The sequence below is a fragment of the Herpailurus yagouaroundi genome, unplaced genomic scaffold, assembly GCF_014898765.1.
Source record: "Herpailurus yagouaroundi ecotype Mexico unplaced genomic scaffold, PumYag 186, whole genome shotgun sequence".
Classification (NCBI taxonomy): Eukaryota; Metazoa; Chordata; class Mammalia; order Carnivora; family Felidae; genus Herpailurus; species Herpailurus yagouaroundi.
The window spans coordinates 41,407,280-41,421,470 of NW_024412417.1; the positions used below are offsets into that span (position 1 = coordinate 41,407,280).

At 47.5% G+C, this 14,191-nt stretch overlaps 1 protein-coding gene across 6 annotated transcripts in view; it reads right to left on the reverse strand.

Annotated features, from left to right (window-relative positions):
- The window catches only part of ZFAT (zinc finger and AT-hook domain containing), a 351,032-nt gene that overhangs the window by 146,843 nt on the left and 189,998 nt on the right, over window positions 1-14,191 (reverse strand). For 3 of the 6 annotated variants that reach the window (XR_005796642.1, XM_040494476.1, XM_040494481.1), the window contains exons 8-11: window positions 5,784-5,900; window positions 5,494-5,581; window positions 2,697-2,846; window positions 730-903 (exon numbers count right to left, since the gene is read on the reverse strand). The exons of 1 other annotated variant lie outside the window; for it this stretch is intronic. Coding sequence is in view for 4 of the 5 variants with exons in the window: in XM_040494476.1 (XP_040350410.1) it covers window positions 730-903; window positions 2,697-2,846; window positions 5,494-5,581; window positions 5,784-5,900 (529 nt within the window). In the remaining variant the exon portion in view is untranslated. The remainder of the gene's footprint in view (window positions 1-729; window positions 904-2,696; window positions 2,847-5,493; window positions 5,582-5,783; window positions 5,901-14,191) is intronic. 2 more of the 6 variants (XM_040494478.1, XM_040494477.1) reach the window with 1 other exon arrangement.

Consider the following 14,191-nt stretch of genomic DNA (forward strand, 5'->3'; position numbering starts at 1 on the left):
TATTTTAAACTGAGCCCCCCTTTGGGGCTGAATATCAACCCCTGCGGTGGCTTAGCTGATATGCATCCACTTGAGTGTGCATCAAGTGGACCAGGTGTGATCAGGTCGAGTGTGATCGTGAGCATGGCTGCTACTCAAGGTCCTCAGGCTCAGGTGGGGGTGGAGGGCTGAAGAAGGTTCCAACTTTGAGATCAAGGCCTCCCGAGGGTGCCTTGTTCCCTGAAGCAGCGTCCCCTCCGCATTCACCGCCCTATGTATACACACGAGTGTGTGTGAGCGTGCGCATGCACACTATGCACACACACACACACACACACACACACACACACACACACACACACAAGGTTCAGCAAGCACTGGTGGAGGTCAGGCAAGCCTCCGACACTGAACACAGGGAAAATGAGGAAGCAGGTGAGTTCTGTCCCCTCTCTCCCAGGACTGAAATTCTACAAGACACAGCTCTGTCTTGCCTGTAGGCAACACATCCACAGTTTCTGCTGAACTTGGAATGTCAGCTTCAAACCACACTTTTGGGTTTTTGTGGGTTTTTTTTTGAGAGAGAGAGAGCACGTGTTGCCAGACACGGGGCCCCATCCCACTGACCGTAAGATCACGGCCAGAGCCGAGATCAAGAGTCAGGCGTTTAACCCACTGAGCCACCCAGGCGCCCCTCAAACCACACTTTCAAGAGGGAAACAATCTCACTATGGTACAGAGTCCTGGACTCACCGTCAGCAGTGTGAAGGAGCTTGTGACTCTTCAACGTCCCTTTTGATTTGAATTTCTTGCCACACATGTCACACAGGTGGGTTTTCTCAGTGCTGTGACGGTTCATGTGAGCCTTGAGGTTACTCTTGCTGCGAGTTGCATACTCGCACAAAGAACATTTGAAGGGTTTCACACCTACCAGAGGGGAAAAAAACACACAGAATCACACACACACACACACACATGCACACACCCCTATCTGCATCCGTGTGTGCATCCCAAGGATACATGTGCACATCCACTTTGAACAAAGCAGTGCACCAGCCTGTCCCTAAACGTGGCGCACACCTGCCTCGCCCTGCTCCTCCATGCTGTTCCTTCGGCCCGCCACGCCCTTCCTCCCGGCTCTGCCAGGGCCTCCCCTGGGCGGTCTCCTCTGGCCCGCCCAAGCGAATGTCCTGGACCCCACCGCTAGCTGTTCTGCTACAGTGCATCACAAGTCCTTCACACTGCCGCTCCCCGCGGTCTGGGAACCCCCTGAGGGCACGGACCCCGGGCAGTCCCTGCAGCACACGTTCACTCAATCCAACGGGACTGAGGTGAGCTGACAAAAATTCAAGGAAACAAGGGTCTGTGTGCAAAACCCAACGTGCTCGGGCACCTAGGATCAGATGTGAAAGCACATTTTCATACACCAAACAGAACCCTGACATCAGCTGGTGTCGGGCTAATGGCCTGGACTGTGGGGCATCCTGGCTGCTCTCCCTTCACTCAGCAAACACCTGCTGAGGACCTGCTCCGTAGCGAGCATGGGGCGGGGGGGTGGTTCTCTGAACTTCAGAGGCCCCCCCCCCCCCCCCCCCCGTCCGGGGGGGGGGGGGCCCCCGGTAAAGCGAAACAGGCTGCGACACCTGGTGCCACGCACATGGGGAGAGGGACGCTGTTCCCGACACCGAGCGCAGGGGGATCCTGCCACGCTGCGCGCCCGGCAGGTTCAGCCCCTGTCTACGAGGCCTGAGACTTGGCAGTGGAGGAACCTGAGGCTTCAGGGAGGCTGCAAGGTGCGCCCGGGGCGCAGAGCTGGGGTGCACCCATGCCGGTAAACAAACGCACCTCCCCCTCCGCGGCTTTGACCTCAGCTCCTTCTGCCTGGCGTGGGCCCTGCTGCATCGCTGACCAACCCGACCGCCTCTCCCTTCCTGACAGCACTTCCCCCGAGGCCAGAGAGCAGGTGCTTCTGGCCACGCCGTAGAAACTCTTCATCCTCCGTCCTCCCCAGGAGCCCTCTTGTTTTCCTGCCCGCAGCTTCCCAGCTTCCTAACTCACAGGCGGGACCTCTGCAAACATCCGGAAGGGCTCCCCCTGTCCCCACCACCGAGCCTCACCCCCAGGAGAGCCGCGTCCCTACGGCGGGAGGCAAAGTTGGTGGCCCACTGTCTCTGGCAGTCTCCCGACCTCCAACTGCCCAAAGCCCCAGAGTGTGCTCCCCGTTCCTCCCCTCCTAGGCAAGCACCCCAAAAGCACAGCCTGTGTTCCTCCCGCCTCCTGGATTCTTCCTCCACGATGCCGGGACCAGACGACGTTCGGCTGTCCTCTTCGCCTTTGCTCATCTGTGCAACACCAACACTTCCTCAGCACCTACCGAGCCAGTGCACCACGGCGGCCACCAGTCACCTCCGTGACTGAGACAGTGCTGTTCCTATCCTCCTGAAGCCCGCTGCCTAGTGCAGGGGTCGTGCGGATTTATTTCGCTGCAATCCCAACGAAAGCTACAAAGAACTGCACGCCTCTGCTCACCGCACTTGCCACTGAACAGGCAGTGACTGAAATCATGGAGCTCAGCTGGCTGCTGCACACGTTTCTGGGTAAGTGGAAGAAAGTCTAACTGCAGGGCGCATGGCGACACGGCTTCCCCCTAAAGCGCTCCCGCGTGAAGCTCAGAAGCACGACATTGAAAGGATGCTCCATCCTGAGAGATGAGTACTCACCTTCATGAGCCCAAATATGACGCTGAAGGTCTGAGCCGTTCTTCATGAAATAGAAATCACAATACGGGCACTTCATGGCTCTCTTTCCAATCAGCCCTTTCAGCTGAACCCTCCTCCCGAGAACCTCGGAAATAGTGCTCATGGAGACCTCTAGATGAAAAGCAGGGTGATCATCAGAAGCCAAAGGAGATCAGCTCATGGAAGATGGGCGTGAACCTCGTGACAGTGCCCGAACCCCAGCACTAACGTGACAAATCCAGATGTGCCCCATGGAGTCCAGCAATAGAATTTTGGCCTAAAAGTTAAACCAGAATCTACAAGTCTCAGATCTAAATATCTGTGAGCATAAAACGTGAGGGCCAGAGAAACAATGCCACAAGGCACCGTCATGCAAATGCAGGACATGAAATCATCTACAGGAGAAGTGACCCGGTCCTTCCAACAAATTGATGTCACGGGAACAAAAGTGGGCTGGGGTGTCCCACAGAATACAAGACACTCGAGTGACGGGACAACTAAACACAAAATGCCTGAGTCTTGATTCAAACAATCTTCGGTGGACTCGGGAAATTTTAAATGAACTAATGGTAGGTAATGATAAGGAATTACCATTAATTCTGTTTGTTTTACCTGAGTTTACTTTTGTTTTTATTTCACGTTTTTATTTGTTTTTTTTTTTTTAATTTTTTTTCAACGTTTATTTATTTTTTTTGGGACAGAGAGAGACAGAGCATGAACGGGGAAGGGGCACAGAGAGAGAGGGAGACACAGAATCGGAAACAGGCTCCAGGCTCTGAGCCATCAGCCCAGAGCCCGACGCGGGGCTCGAACTCACGGACTGCGAGATCGTGACCTGGCTGAAGTCGGACGCTTAACCGACTGCGCCACCCAGGCGCCCCTCACATTTTTATTTCAATTCTAGTTGGCTAGGGGCGCCCGGGGGGGCTCAGTCGGTTGAGCGTCCGACTTCGCCTCAGGTCATGATCTCACGGTCCGTGACTTCAAGCCCCACGTCAGGCCCTGTGCTGGCAGCTCAGAGCCTGGAGCCTGCTTCGGATTCTGTGTCTCCCTCTTTCTGCCCCTAACCCACTTGCATTCTGTCTCTGTCTGTCTCAAAAATAAACGTTAAAAAAAAAAAATTTTAAAAAAGATTCTAGTTGGCTCACATAGAGGGTAGAATTGGTTTCAGATTTAGAATGTAACACATAGCACCCAGTGCTCCTCATAACAAGTCTGTTTTAATGGCGACCCAGTGGCTGTGTTCAGAAGACACCCTTACTTGCTACAGATGCATCCTAAGTTCTTTTACAGGGAAATGGCACGCGTGTGGGACGAACTTGAAGATATTCTAGGACAAAAGTCTGGAGGGTCAGTACAGGAAACAAATCTGATAAAGGGCACGTGGGTGCAGAGGCCAGGCTGTTATGGATCCTTGGGGTCCCTCCTGTTACCCTGTTTTGTAGAGATCTGAAGTTTCAGCCAAAGAGAAAGAACAAACAGCTCACACATGTTCATGAGCAAAGGTTGGGCGGTTTAAATGAGCATCCCCGGCTCACACCGGACGCACGTGACACGGGACACAGGCCGACACGGGGAGGGCAGGACGAGGCCACCAGGACACCACGGGTGAAGGCCTCAGGGCTCCATCTGCTCCCGGACAGAACGTGAGAGTTCGTGAACCCTGTGATCTCTCTTTTCCCCATTATCATCGGTAATCAGGCAGTCGGTGCTCGAAGACAAGAGCGGACACAAAACAAAGAGAAAAGGGACAGGGACGCAGGGGAAGTGCACCAGCTTACCTGTCCCTCACTTCTGCCACACACAGCACCCACGTCAGCACCCACATCTGTGCCCCCGGGCCTGCCCGTGTGACACCCAGATCTGGGGATGGGCCTTAACCGTGGCAGCCCTACCCCAAGGCTCTCACGGGGTGGCAAGGAGGTGGCAATGACCTGAACACAAGGGGTCAGCGTCCCCAGCCAGGGAGCCCTCAAATCCTCCCCAAGGAAGAACACAGAGAACAAACAGGAATTAACGGGGCAGAATGGAGGAAATGTGTCCCAGTTGGCGAGAACAGAAGTGTGGCAGGCAGTGGCCAGGTGGCTCGTGCTCACACCTCTAAGTGGCTAAGGAAACCAGTGTGAGGAGACCCAGGGTGACAGTCACCCCGACTCGCCAAGGCTCCTCAGTCTGGGAGTGCACACCCTTCATAAACCACCCTGCTGGGGAACAAGTGTTTCACAGGGGCCAGGCACCGGCTTCCAGGGAGTGGAGTCTAGGTCAGACCTGCATTGTAAGTGACCCATCTGAAGGCATTCAAAGTGCACATGAAAAGGGGGAAGGGAGATGACAGTGTGGGGAGAGTATCTCAAGGCCAGATGAAAGGATAAAATGAAGTAAATGGTTATAAATTCCCAACCTTAAATAAAGGTAATCGTATCCCTTAAATTTACTCATACCTCCGTCCCTCTTTATTTCCGTTTAGTGCAGTTGACATGTAATGCTGTGTTTTAAAATAAACATAAGCATTTTAGGGGTGCCTGGGTGGCTCAGTCAGTTAGGGGTCCAACTTGGGCTCAGGTCACGATCTCACGGTTCAGGAGCCCAAGGCCCGTGTTTGGCTCAGAGCCCGCTTCGGATCCTGGTTCCCCTTTCCCTCTACCCCTCCCCCGCTCAGCACTTTCTCGAAAATAATTTAAAAACGCATTAAAAATAAATGAATGAATGAACAAACAAATAAATGAATGAAACGTAAGCATCTTAAAGTTAATTTCCTCTCCAAAATGCATAACCTTACCCGGATGGTTGGTCTTGATGTGCGACTTGATCAATCGATCTTCTGAAAAAGACTTTTCACACACAGGACAAGAATAACTCCTTTTGTCCTTAACAGAAAGAGAGCACAGTCAATTAAGTGTCCCACTTAAACCTCGGCTCCATGGAACGTCCACCACCACCGTCACCACCACCGCCACCACGGCCAGACCACAGTGCACCTTTGCAAACGTGTGACATGCCCCTGCACCTGGCCCTCACAGCCCGGGGAACAGTAGCGGCTCCGCGTCAGAAGGGAGGGACGGGGCTTACAGATGAGGGTCCAGTGAAGGTGGCCGGGCCAGCAGAGGGCAGGGCTGGGCCTCGAGGTCTACCATGCAGACCGGCGCTGCTCCGCGACCCAATGCGTATTATGTCCTCCAATGCTCTCTGCGTGGTGTGGGGGGGTTTCACAGAGTTATTTTACTGGGACTCACAACCACTCTCAGTGGACAAGCATTACTGTGCTCACATTGCAGATGAAGAAACCAAGGCCCAGAGGGATGAGCCCCGAGTCTGAGAGGAAGAGCGGGCGTCTGAACCTGAACGCACACAGGCCCACCCGGGCCGCTCCTGCTACTCCCCAGGCCGCGTCCACGGAGGTTCATGCTCCTCGCTTCGTGGATCCAGCTCCCACGAAAGGAGAAACGCTTGTGAATGATCAGGCTCCAGCTCTGCTCATCTGCCTTTTCCCTCGGCTCACTATTGGGCTAGTTCATGGGCCAACTGTCCCCGGAGGGTGGGTGTTATGGGTTAAACCGTGTCTCCTGCAAAATCCACGTAGTGAAGTCCTAACCCCCCAGTATTTAGGAATGAAACCTCATTTGGAAAAAGGGTCACTGCAGCTGTAACTAGCTAAGAAGAAGTCATCAGGGCAGACCGCCATCCAACAGGTCTGGTGTTTGGACAGGGACATGCACACAGGGGGATCCCACGTGGAGATGAAGGCAGAAATCCAGGTGGCGAGTCTACAAGCCAAGAAACGACAAAGATTGCTGGCGAAACGCTGGAAGCTCAGAGGGAGGCAGAGAACAGACTCTTGCCCATGGCCCTCAGGAGGAAGTAACCTCGCTGACACCTTGATCTTGGAACGCTAGCCTCCAGAACTGCGCGACCAGAAACATCGGTTGTTCATGCCACTCGGTGGTACAGGCGCTCGAGGGACGAGCGTGAGGGGTAAGCTGAGGAAGGGAAAGGTCGGCCTCCGGACTCCACCTGCTCTGCAGGGGCTCCAGACAGGTGGGAGAGGCGGCCAGACAACAGAGAGCCACGCGTACGGGTCTCACTCGTGCTCCCACCCTCGGCGCCCCTGGCAGGAAAGACAACCAAGTGAGGCTGCCCACGAATCACTCGGAGAAACGCCCGCAAAAACCCACGAGAAGCTTCAGAAGCGTGACCTGTGTGAACAAACTTCACAAGCCTGCAAGAGCCGCAGGAGCTGTGACCGCAAGGATAGTTCCGGAAGGTGTTCCCAGTCCGCGCTCACCTGCATTTACAGAACGAACCCCCACCGTTTGTTGAGCACCTGCTAGGAGCTCAGCATCCAACCAAGTGCTCTCATGTCTTAGTAAACGAACACAATCCTCAGAGCCACCCAGAAAACACAGTCAACTCAGACTAATAACAGCAGCAGCAACAGCGACCATTTCTTCCGAAGTTCCTCGTCCAGAGTGCTGTGTGTTACATGCCACGACCTACGGGGCATTTAGAGCTGCCCAAGGCCACACCCCCCGGAGGGCAGAGATGGGTGTCCAAGGCAGACCCCTGTAGTCCAGAGTTCCTGCTCCTATAAGACAGTGACCAAGAGCACAGACTCAGGACTCACAGACCCCGAGCTCAAATCCTGGTTTCGCCACTTAGCTCGGGAACCCTGGGCAAGTGACTTAACCGTCCGTGCCTTGGTTTCCTCGTTTGTAAAATGGCAATAAAAACCGCCTGTTGCTAGGAGGAAAAATGAAATTACAAACACATAAAGCAGACTCACAACTTCTAGTCCAGCACGGGAGAGGCTCAGAAGTTTCTACTCCATCCTAACAATAGATGAATACGCTGAGAAAGGAACAACCCTTCTTAACCCTTAAGACACGTGACGTCACAGGGGCAAGCCAGTGCCCCCCAACCTGAAGAGAAGGCAGAGAATCACAACTTACTGGAGCAAAATCCCACAGGCAGACACCCCCCAGAAAACCAGGACCAGAGTAGGGCAACCAAGACTGGAACTGATAAGCTGCTGGAAATTCACCAGGGCCAAGTAGGAGAGTTCAGCATTCCAAGGGCACCCACTTTTGTGAGTTTTACCCCTAGGGCCTCCACCCTGTACTCACAGTGAGCATCAGAGAAAAACCCATACTTCTGGCAGGTAGAAGGGAAAAGGAACCATTCTGAAACACGCTGGAGCATTCTATCCTTGACAACACCTGCCCCTCAGAGGAAACCAGTTCACCAGAGCCTAGCTTGCCGGGGTATTATCGGAGACTAAGCTACCTGGAGGAGGAGAAGTACCCAATTCCAGCCCCCTACAGCCTTCCACACGGGAGAAAGGACAGACCCAAACCCGGCCCACTTTAGCCATCCTTACCCACCTCAGGGAGTTGGAAAAAAAAAAAAATGAGGAACACTGGTGAAGTTCATGTCCACAGGCAGAGGCTCCTGAGAGACTGAGCCCTAATCACGGGGTTACAGAATGATTCTCCTCCCTCACACCTTACCAATACATTACTACACGCCTATTTACGTCAAGTCCTTGTACCCAGTACATCCTGTCCAGCTAGGAAGGAAGAATAATATCACAAGACTCACGAAAAGGCAAAAAGCACAGTTTGAAGAGACAGAGCAAGCGTCAAAAGCAGATTCAGATATGGCAAGGATTTGGGGATTATGAGACCAAGCATTTAAAACAACTTGGATGTACACACTAAGAGTAAGAGCTGTACTGGACAAAGCAGACGGCACGTAAAGGAGAGGGGCGATGGAAGCAGAGGCGAAAATTCTCAGAACCAACAAAGAGATGCTAGAGATCAAAACCACGGTGGCCGAAATGAAGAAAGCCTTTGATGGGCATGTTAGACTGGATACAGCTCAATCTCGGAGCCTACGGATATCTCAAAAGAAGCCTCTAAAACTGAAAAGCAAGGGGAGCCTGGGTGGCTCAGGTTGGTTAAGCGTCTGACTTCAGCTCAGGGCATGATCTCGCAGTTTGTGAGTTGGAGCCCCTCGTCGGGCTCTGTGCTGACAGCTCAGAGCCTGCAGCCTGCTTCAGATTCTGTGTTTCCCTTTCTCTCTGCCCCTCCCCCGCTCGCTTGCTTGCTCACTCTTCTCTCTCAAAAATAAATAAATATAAGAAAGAATTTTTAAACTGAAAAGCAAGCAGAAAGATTGATGAACACAGAACAGAGTATCGAAGGGATGTGTATGTAGTAGGAATATTAGAAGAAAGAGATAAAGAAAACGAAGAAATACCTACACCAACAATGATTGAGAACTTCTCTAATATGATGTCAAACACCAAGCCACAGATCCCAAAAACTCAGAGAACATCCAGTAAGAATAATACCAAATAAACTACCCCCATCATTTTCAAACTACAGAAAACCAAAGATAAAGAAAAAATACTGAAAGAAGCCAGAGGTAAAAAATAAAACCAAACAGAAAAACACCTTACCTGTAGAGGAACAAAGATAAGAATTGCACCCAACTTCTCAGAAACTACACAAGCAAGAGGAGAATGGAGTGAAATGTTTACATAAAGGAAAAAACACCCAACTCAGAATTCCGTACCCTGCAAAACTACCCTTCAAACATGAAGGAGGGGCACCTGGGTGGCTAATTGTTTCCACGTCTGACTCTTGATTTTGGCTCAGGTCATGATCTCAGAGTTGTGAGATCAAACCCCTCATCATGTCAGTGCAAAGCCCACTTAAGATTCTCTCTCTCCCCTTCCCTCTGCCTCTCCCCAGCTCACCCATGTGTGCTCTGTCTTGCTCGCTCTCTCTCAAAAAAAAAAAAAAAAAAGAAAGAAAGAAAGAAAGAAAGGGGAAAAAATGAAGGAAAATACTTTCTCAGACAAACAAAATTGAAGGAATTTGTTACCACTAAGACCTGTCTTACAAGAAATATTAAAGCAAGATAAAGTTAAAAAAAAAAGCAAAGAGGAAAAAGTCAAAAGTTGATCTTCATAAAGAAAGAGCACTAGAGAAGGAAGAAGTAAAGGTAAAATAAAAGCTTTTATTTATCTTAATCTTCATTGATCTAAAAGAAAGTTTGTTCAAAATAATAACTGCAACAATGTATTCAATACACATATATGTGCTTATACATAAGTGAATAAATACCGGCAATGATACACAGGGTATGAAGAAGGAATTAGGATTATTGTGTTACTACAAGATACTGACACTATCCACAGTGTAGAACAGTGCCATCTGAAAGCTAACTTGGATTCTATGTAAATGTATGCTGCAAGTTCTAGGGTAAACACTAGCAAAAGTTAAAAAAAAAAAAATTGTAAGTGATATGCTAAGAAAGGAAAGAAAATGAAACCATAAAATGCCCAGTTAAAACTACAAAAGGCAGAAAAGAACAAGAGTAGAAGAAACAGAAAACAAGCGCAACAAACAGAAAACAGTAACAAATATGGTAACTATTAATTCAACTGTATCAATAATCACTTTGGACATCAATGATCTAAAATGCACCAAATTAAGAGATTACCAAACTGGGGTGCCTGGGTGGCTCAGTCGGTTAAGCGTCCGACTTCAGCTCAGGTCATGATCTCATGGTTCGTGGGTTTGAGCCCCACGTCGGGCTCTGCACTGACAGCTCAGAGCCTGGAGCCTGCTTCGGATTCTGTGTCTCCCTCTGTCTCTGTTTTCCCTCTGCTCGTTCTCTGTCTCTCAAAAATAAACAAACGTTAAAAAAAATTAAAAAAAAAAAAAGAGAGAGATTACCAAACTGGATGAAAAAACAGGATTCAGCTATATGTTGGCTCTACGAAGCCCTCCTTAAATTTAAAGACACATACAGGGGCGCCTGGGTGGCGCAGTCGGTTAAGCGTCCGACTTCAGCCAGGTCACGATCTCGCGGTCCGTGAGTTCGAGCCCCACGTCGGGCTCTGGGCTGATGGCTCAGAGCCTGGAGCCTGTTTCCGATTCTGTGTCTCCCTCTCTCTCTGCCCCTCCCCCGTTCATGCTCTGTCTCTCTCTGTCCCAAAAATAAATAAACGTTGAAAAAAAAAATTTAATAAAAAAAAAAATAATAAAGACACATACAGATTAAAAGAAAACAGACGGAGAAAGATATACTATGCTAACACTCATCAAAAGAAACGGGAAGTAGCTTTCTAATTTAAGAGAGAACAGACTTCAGAGATGGTTATCAGTGATAAAAAGGGGCATTACCCAATGTTGAAGGAATCAATTCTCTAAGAAGACATAATTATCCTTAACATGCGTGCATCTAACAACAGAGTCAAAAAGCACGAGGCAAAAAATGGTAGAATGGCAAAAGGAGAAATAAACAAATCTACTGTCTTAGCTGGAGACATCAATACCCCTCTCTCAGAGACGGACAGAGCCAGCAGGCAGAAAGTCAGTGAGGACATGGCTGAACTCAACAACACAGTTGAATTAAATCAATCAACTGGGTAAACTGACATCCATAGACTACTTTATTTAACAACAGCAGAATACACGTTCTTCTCAAGGTCACATAGAACGTTCACCAAAACAGACCACATTCTAGACCATAAAACAGCCCTCAACAAATTCAAAAGAACAGAAACCATACAGTGTTTGCTCAGAATGGGTTAAACTAGTAATCAATAAAGAAAGACAGCTAAGACTATATCAAAATATGTACATATTAAATAATATACTTTTAATAACATGAGTTAAAGAAGAAATGGCAAGAAAAAAATTTTTTTAATATTTTAAACTAAATAAAAATGAAAACACAACTTCTCAAAATATATGGAAAACAATGAAAGCTGTACTTGGAGGGAAATCTATATAGCACTGAATGTATAATATTAGAAAAGAAGATCTAAAATCAATCATTTAAACTTCCACCTTAGGAAAGTAGAAAAGATGACTAAATTAAACCCAGGTTAAGCATAAGAAAAAAATATGAAAAATTAGAGCAGAAACCAATTACATTAAAAACAGGAAATCAATAGAGAAAAATCAACAAGACCAAAAGTTGGTTCTTTGAAAAGATCAATAAAATCATTAAGCCTCTAGCCAGTCTAACTAGACAAAAGGGAGGGCAGAAGCCACTAACATCAGAAATGAAAAAGGGGACATACTACAGATCCCATGAACATTACAAAGGTAGTAAAGGGATACCATAAACAATTTTACGCCCACAAATTTGACAACCTAGATGAAACAAACCAATTCCTTAAAAGATACAATCTGCCAAAATTCATGCCAAAAGAAATAATCATAATAGGCCTATCTCTACTGAAGAAACTGAATCAATAATTAATAATTTTCCAACAGAAAAAGCATCAAGACTAGATGTGTCTACCAAACACATAAGGCACAAATTATACCAATTCTCTACAATCTCTTTTAGAAAACAGAAGCAGAGGAATTACTTCCTAACTCATTCTACGAGGCCAGCATTACCTTAATAGCAAAAATAGACAAAAACATTGTAGGAAAAGTAAATTACAGACCAATATCTCTCATGAACAGAGAGGCAAAAATCCTCACCAAACCTTAGCACATCAAACCCAACAATGTATAATAAGATCTGTATACCCCAAATGGGATGGGGAGCCTGGGTAGCTCAGTCAGTTAAGCATCTGACTCTCTGATTTCAGCTCAGGTCATGATCTCCTAGTTTATGAGTTCAAGCCTCACATCAGGCTCTGCACTGACAGCATAGAGCCTGCCTGGGATTCTCTCTCTTCCTCTCTCTCTGCCCCTCCCCTGCTCATGCTCTCCCTCATTCTCTCTCAAAATAAGTAAACTTCAAACACAACAACAAAAGAACTATACACCACAAACAAGTGGGATTTATCCCTGGTAGGCAAGGCTTACTCAACATTCTAAAATCAAATAATATAATCTATCACACCAACAGGCTAAGAAATAAAAATCACATGCTCATATCAATAGTAGCAGAAAAAGAATTTCATAAAAACACCCATTCATGACAAACAATCTCAGTAAACTAGGGAGAGGGAGGAACTTCCTCAACTTTAGACAAAGATTATCTACAAAACACAGCTAACATCATACTTAACAGTGAGTGGAACTGGATGTTTTCCCACTATGATTAGATTAGATTAAGGCAAGAATGTCATCTCCCAATACTCCTTTCAACACTGTACTGAAGTCCTAGCTAAAGCAATAAGGCAAGAAAAGGAAATAAAGACATACACATCAGGAAAAAAGAGATAAAACTGTCTTTGTTTGCAGATGACATAATCATCTATGTAGAAAGTCTGGAAGAATAGATAAAAAAAAAAAAAAAAAAAAAACAACTCCTGGAACTAATAAGCAATCATTACAGCAAGGTTACAAGATAAAAAGTTAATGCACAAAAGTCAATAGCTATCCTGTATACCAGCAATGAATAAGTGGAATCTGGAATTAAAAATGATACCATTTATATCAGCATCATGCACAACTGAAATGCTTAGGTATAAATGTAACAAAATATGTACAAGATCTATATGAGAAAAACTACAAAATGCTGATGAAAGAAATTAAAGAAAAAAAAAAGTAGAAAGCTATCCCATGTTCATGGACAGGAAGACTCGATATGGTTGAGATGTCAGTTCTTCAAAACTGGATCTATATATAGAGTCAATGCAACCCCAACCAAAATCCCAGCAAGTTATTCTATGGTTATGGACAAATTGCCTGTAAAGCTTATACAGAGAGGCAAAAACAAAAACAGAATAGCCAACACAATATTGGAGGAGAAAAAGTTGGAAGATTGACACTACTCAACTTCATGATTTATCATAAAGCAACAATGATGAAGACAGTGTGGCACTGGTAAAAAAAAAAAAAAAAAAAAAAAAATACCAGCAGATCAGTGAAAGAGAATAGAGCCCAGTCAACTGATCTTTGACACAGCAGCAAATACTATACAAGTGAGCAAGGGCAGTTTTCTCAACAAATGATGCTAGAACAACTGGACAGCCAAAATGACAGACACACATCTTACAGTCTTCCACAAATATTAACTCGTTGTGGATCACAGACCTAAATGTAAAACACAAAACTATGAAACTCCTAGAATGCATACAAGCAAACCTAGTTGGGGGCTCCTGGGTGCCTGGGTGACTCAGGTCATGATCTCGCAGTTTGTGAGTTCAAGCCCCGTGTCAGACTCTGTGCTGACAGCTCAGAGCCTGGAGCCTGCTTTGGATTCTGTGTCTCGCTCTCTCTCTGCCCCTCCCCTACTCACACTCTGTGTCTCTCTGTCTCTCAATAACAAATAAACATTAAAAAAAAATTTTTTTAAAGAAAAAAAAAAAAGGGGGCGCCTGGGTGGCGCAGTCGGTTAAGCGTCCGACTTCAGCCAGGTCACGATCTCACGGTCCGCGAGTTCGAGCCCCACGTCGGGCTCTGGGCTGATGGCTCAGAGCCTGGAGCCTGTTTCCGATTCTGTGTCTCCCTCTCTCTCTCTGCCCCTCCCCCGTTCATGCTCTGTCTCTCTCTGTC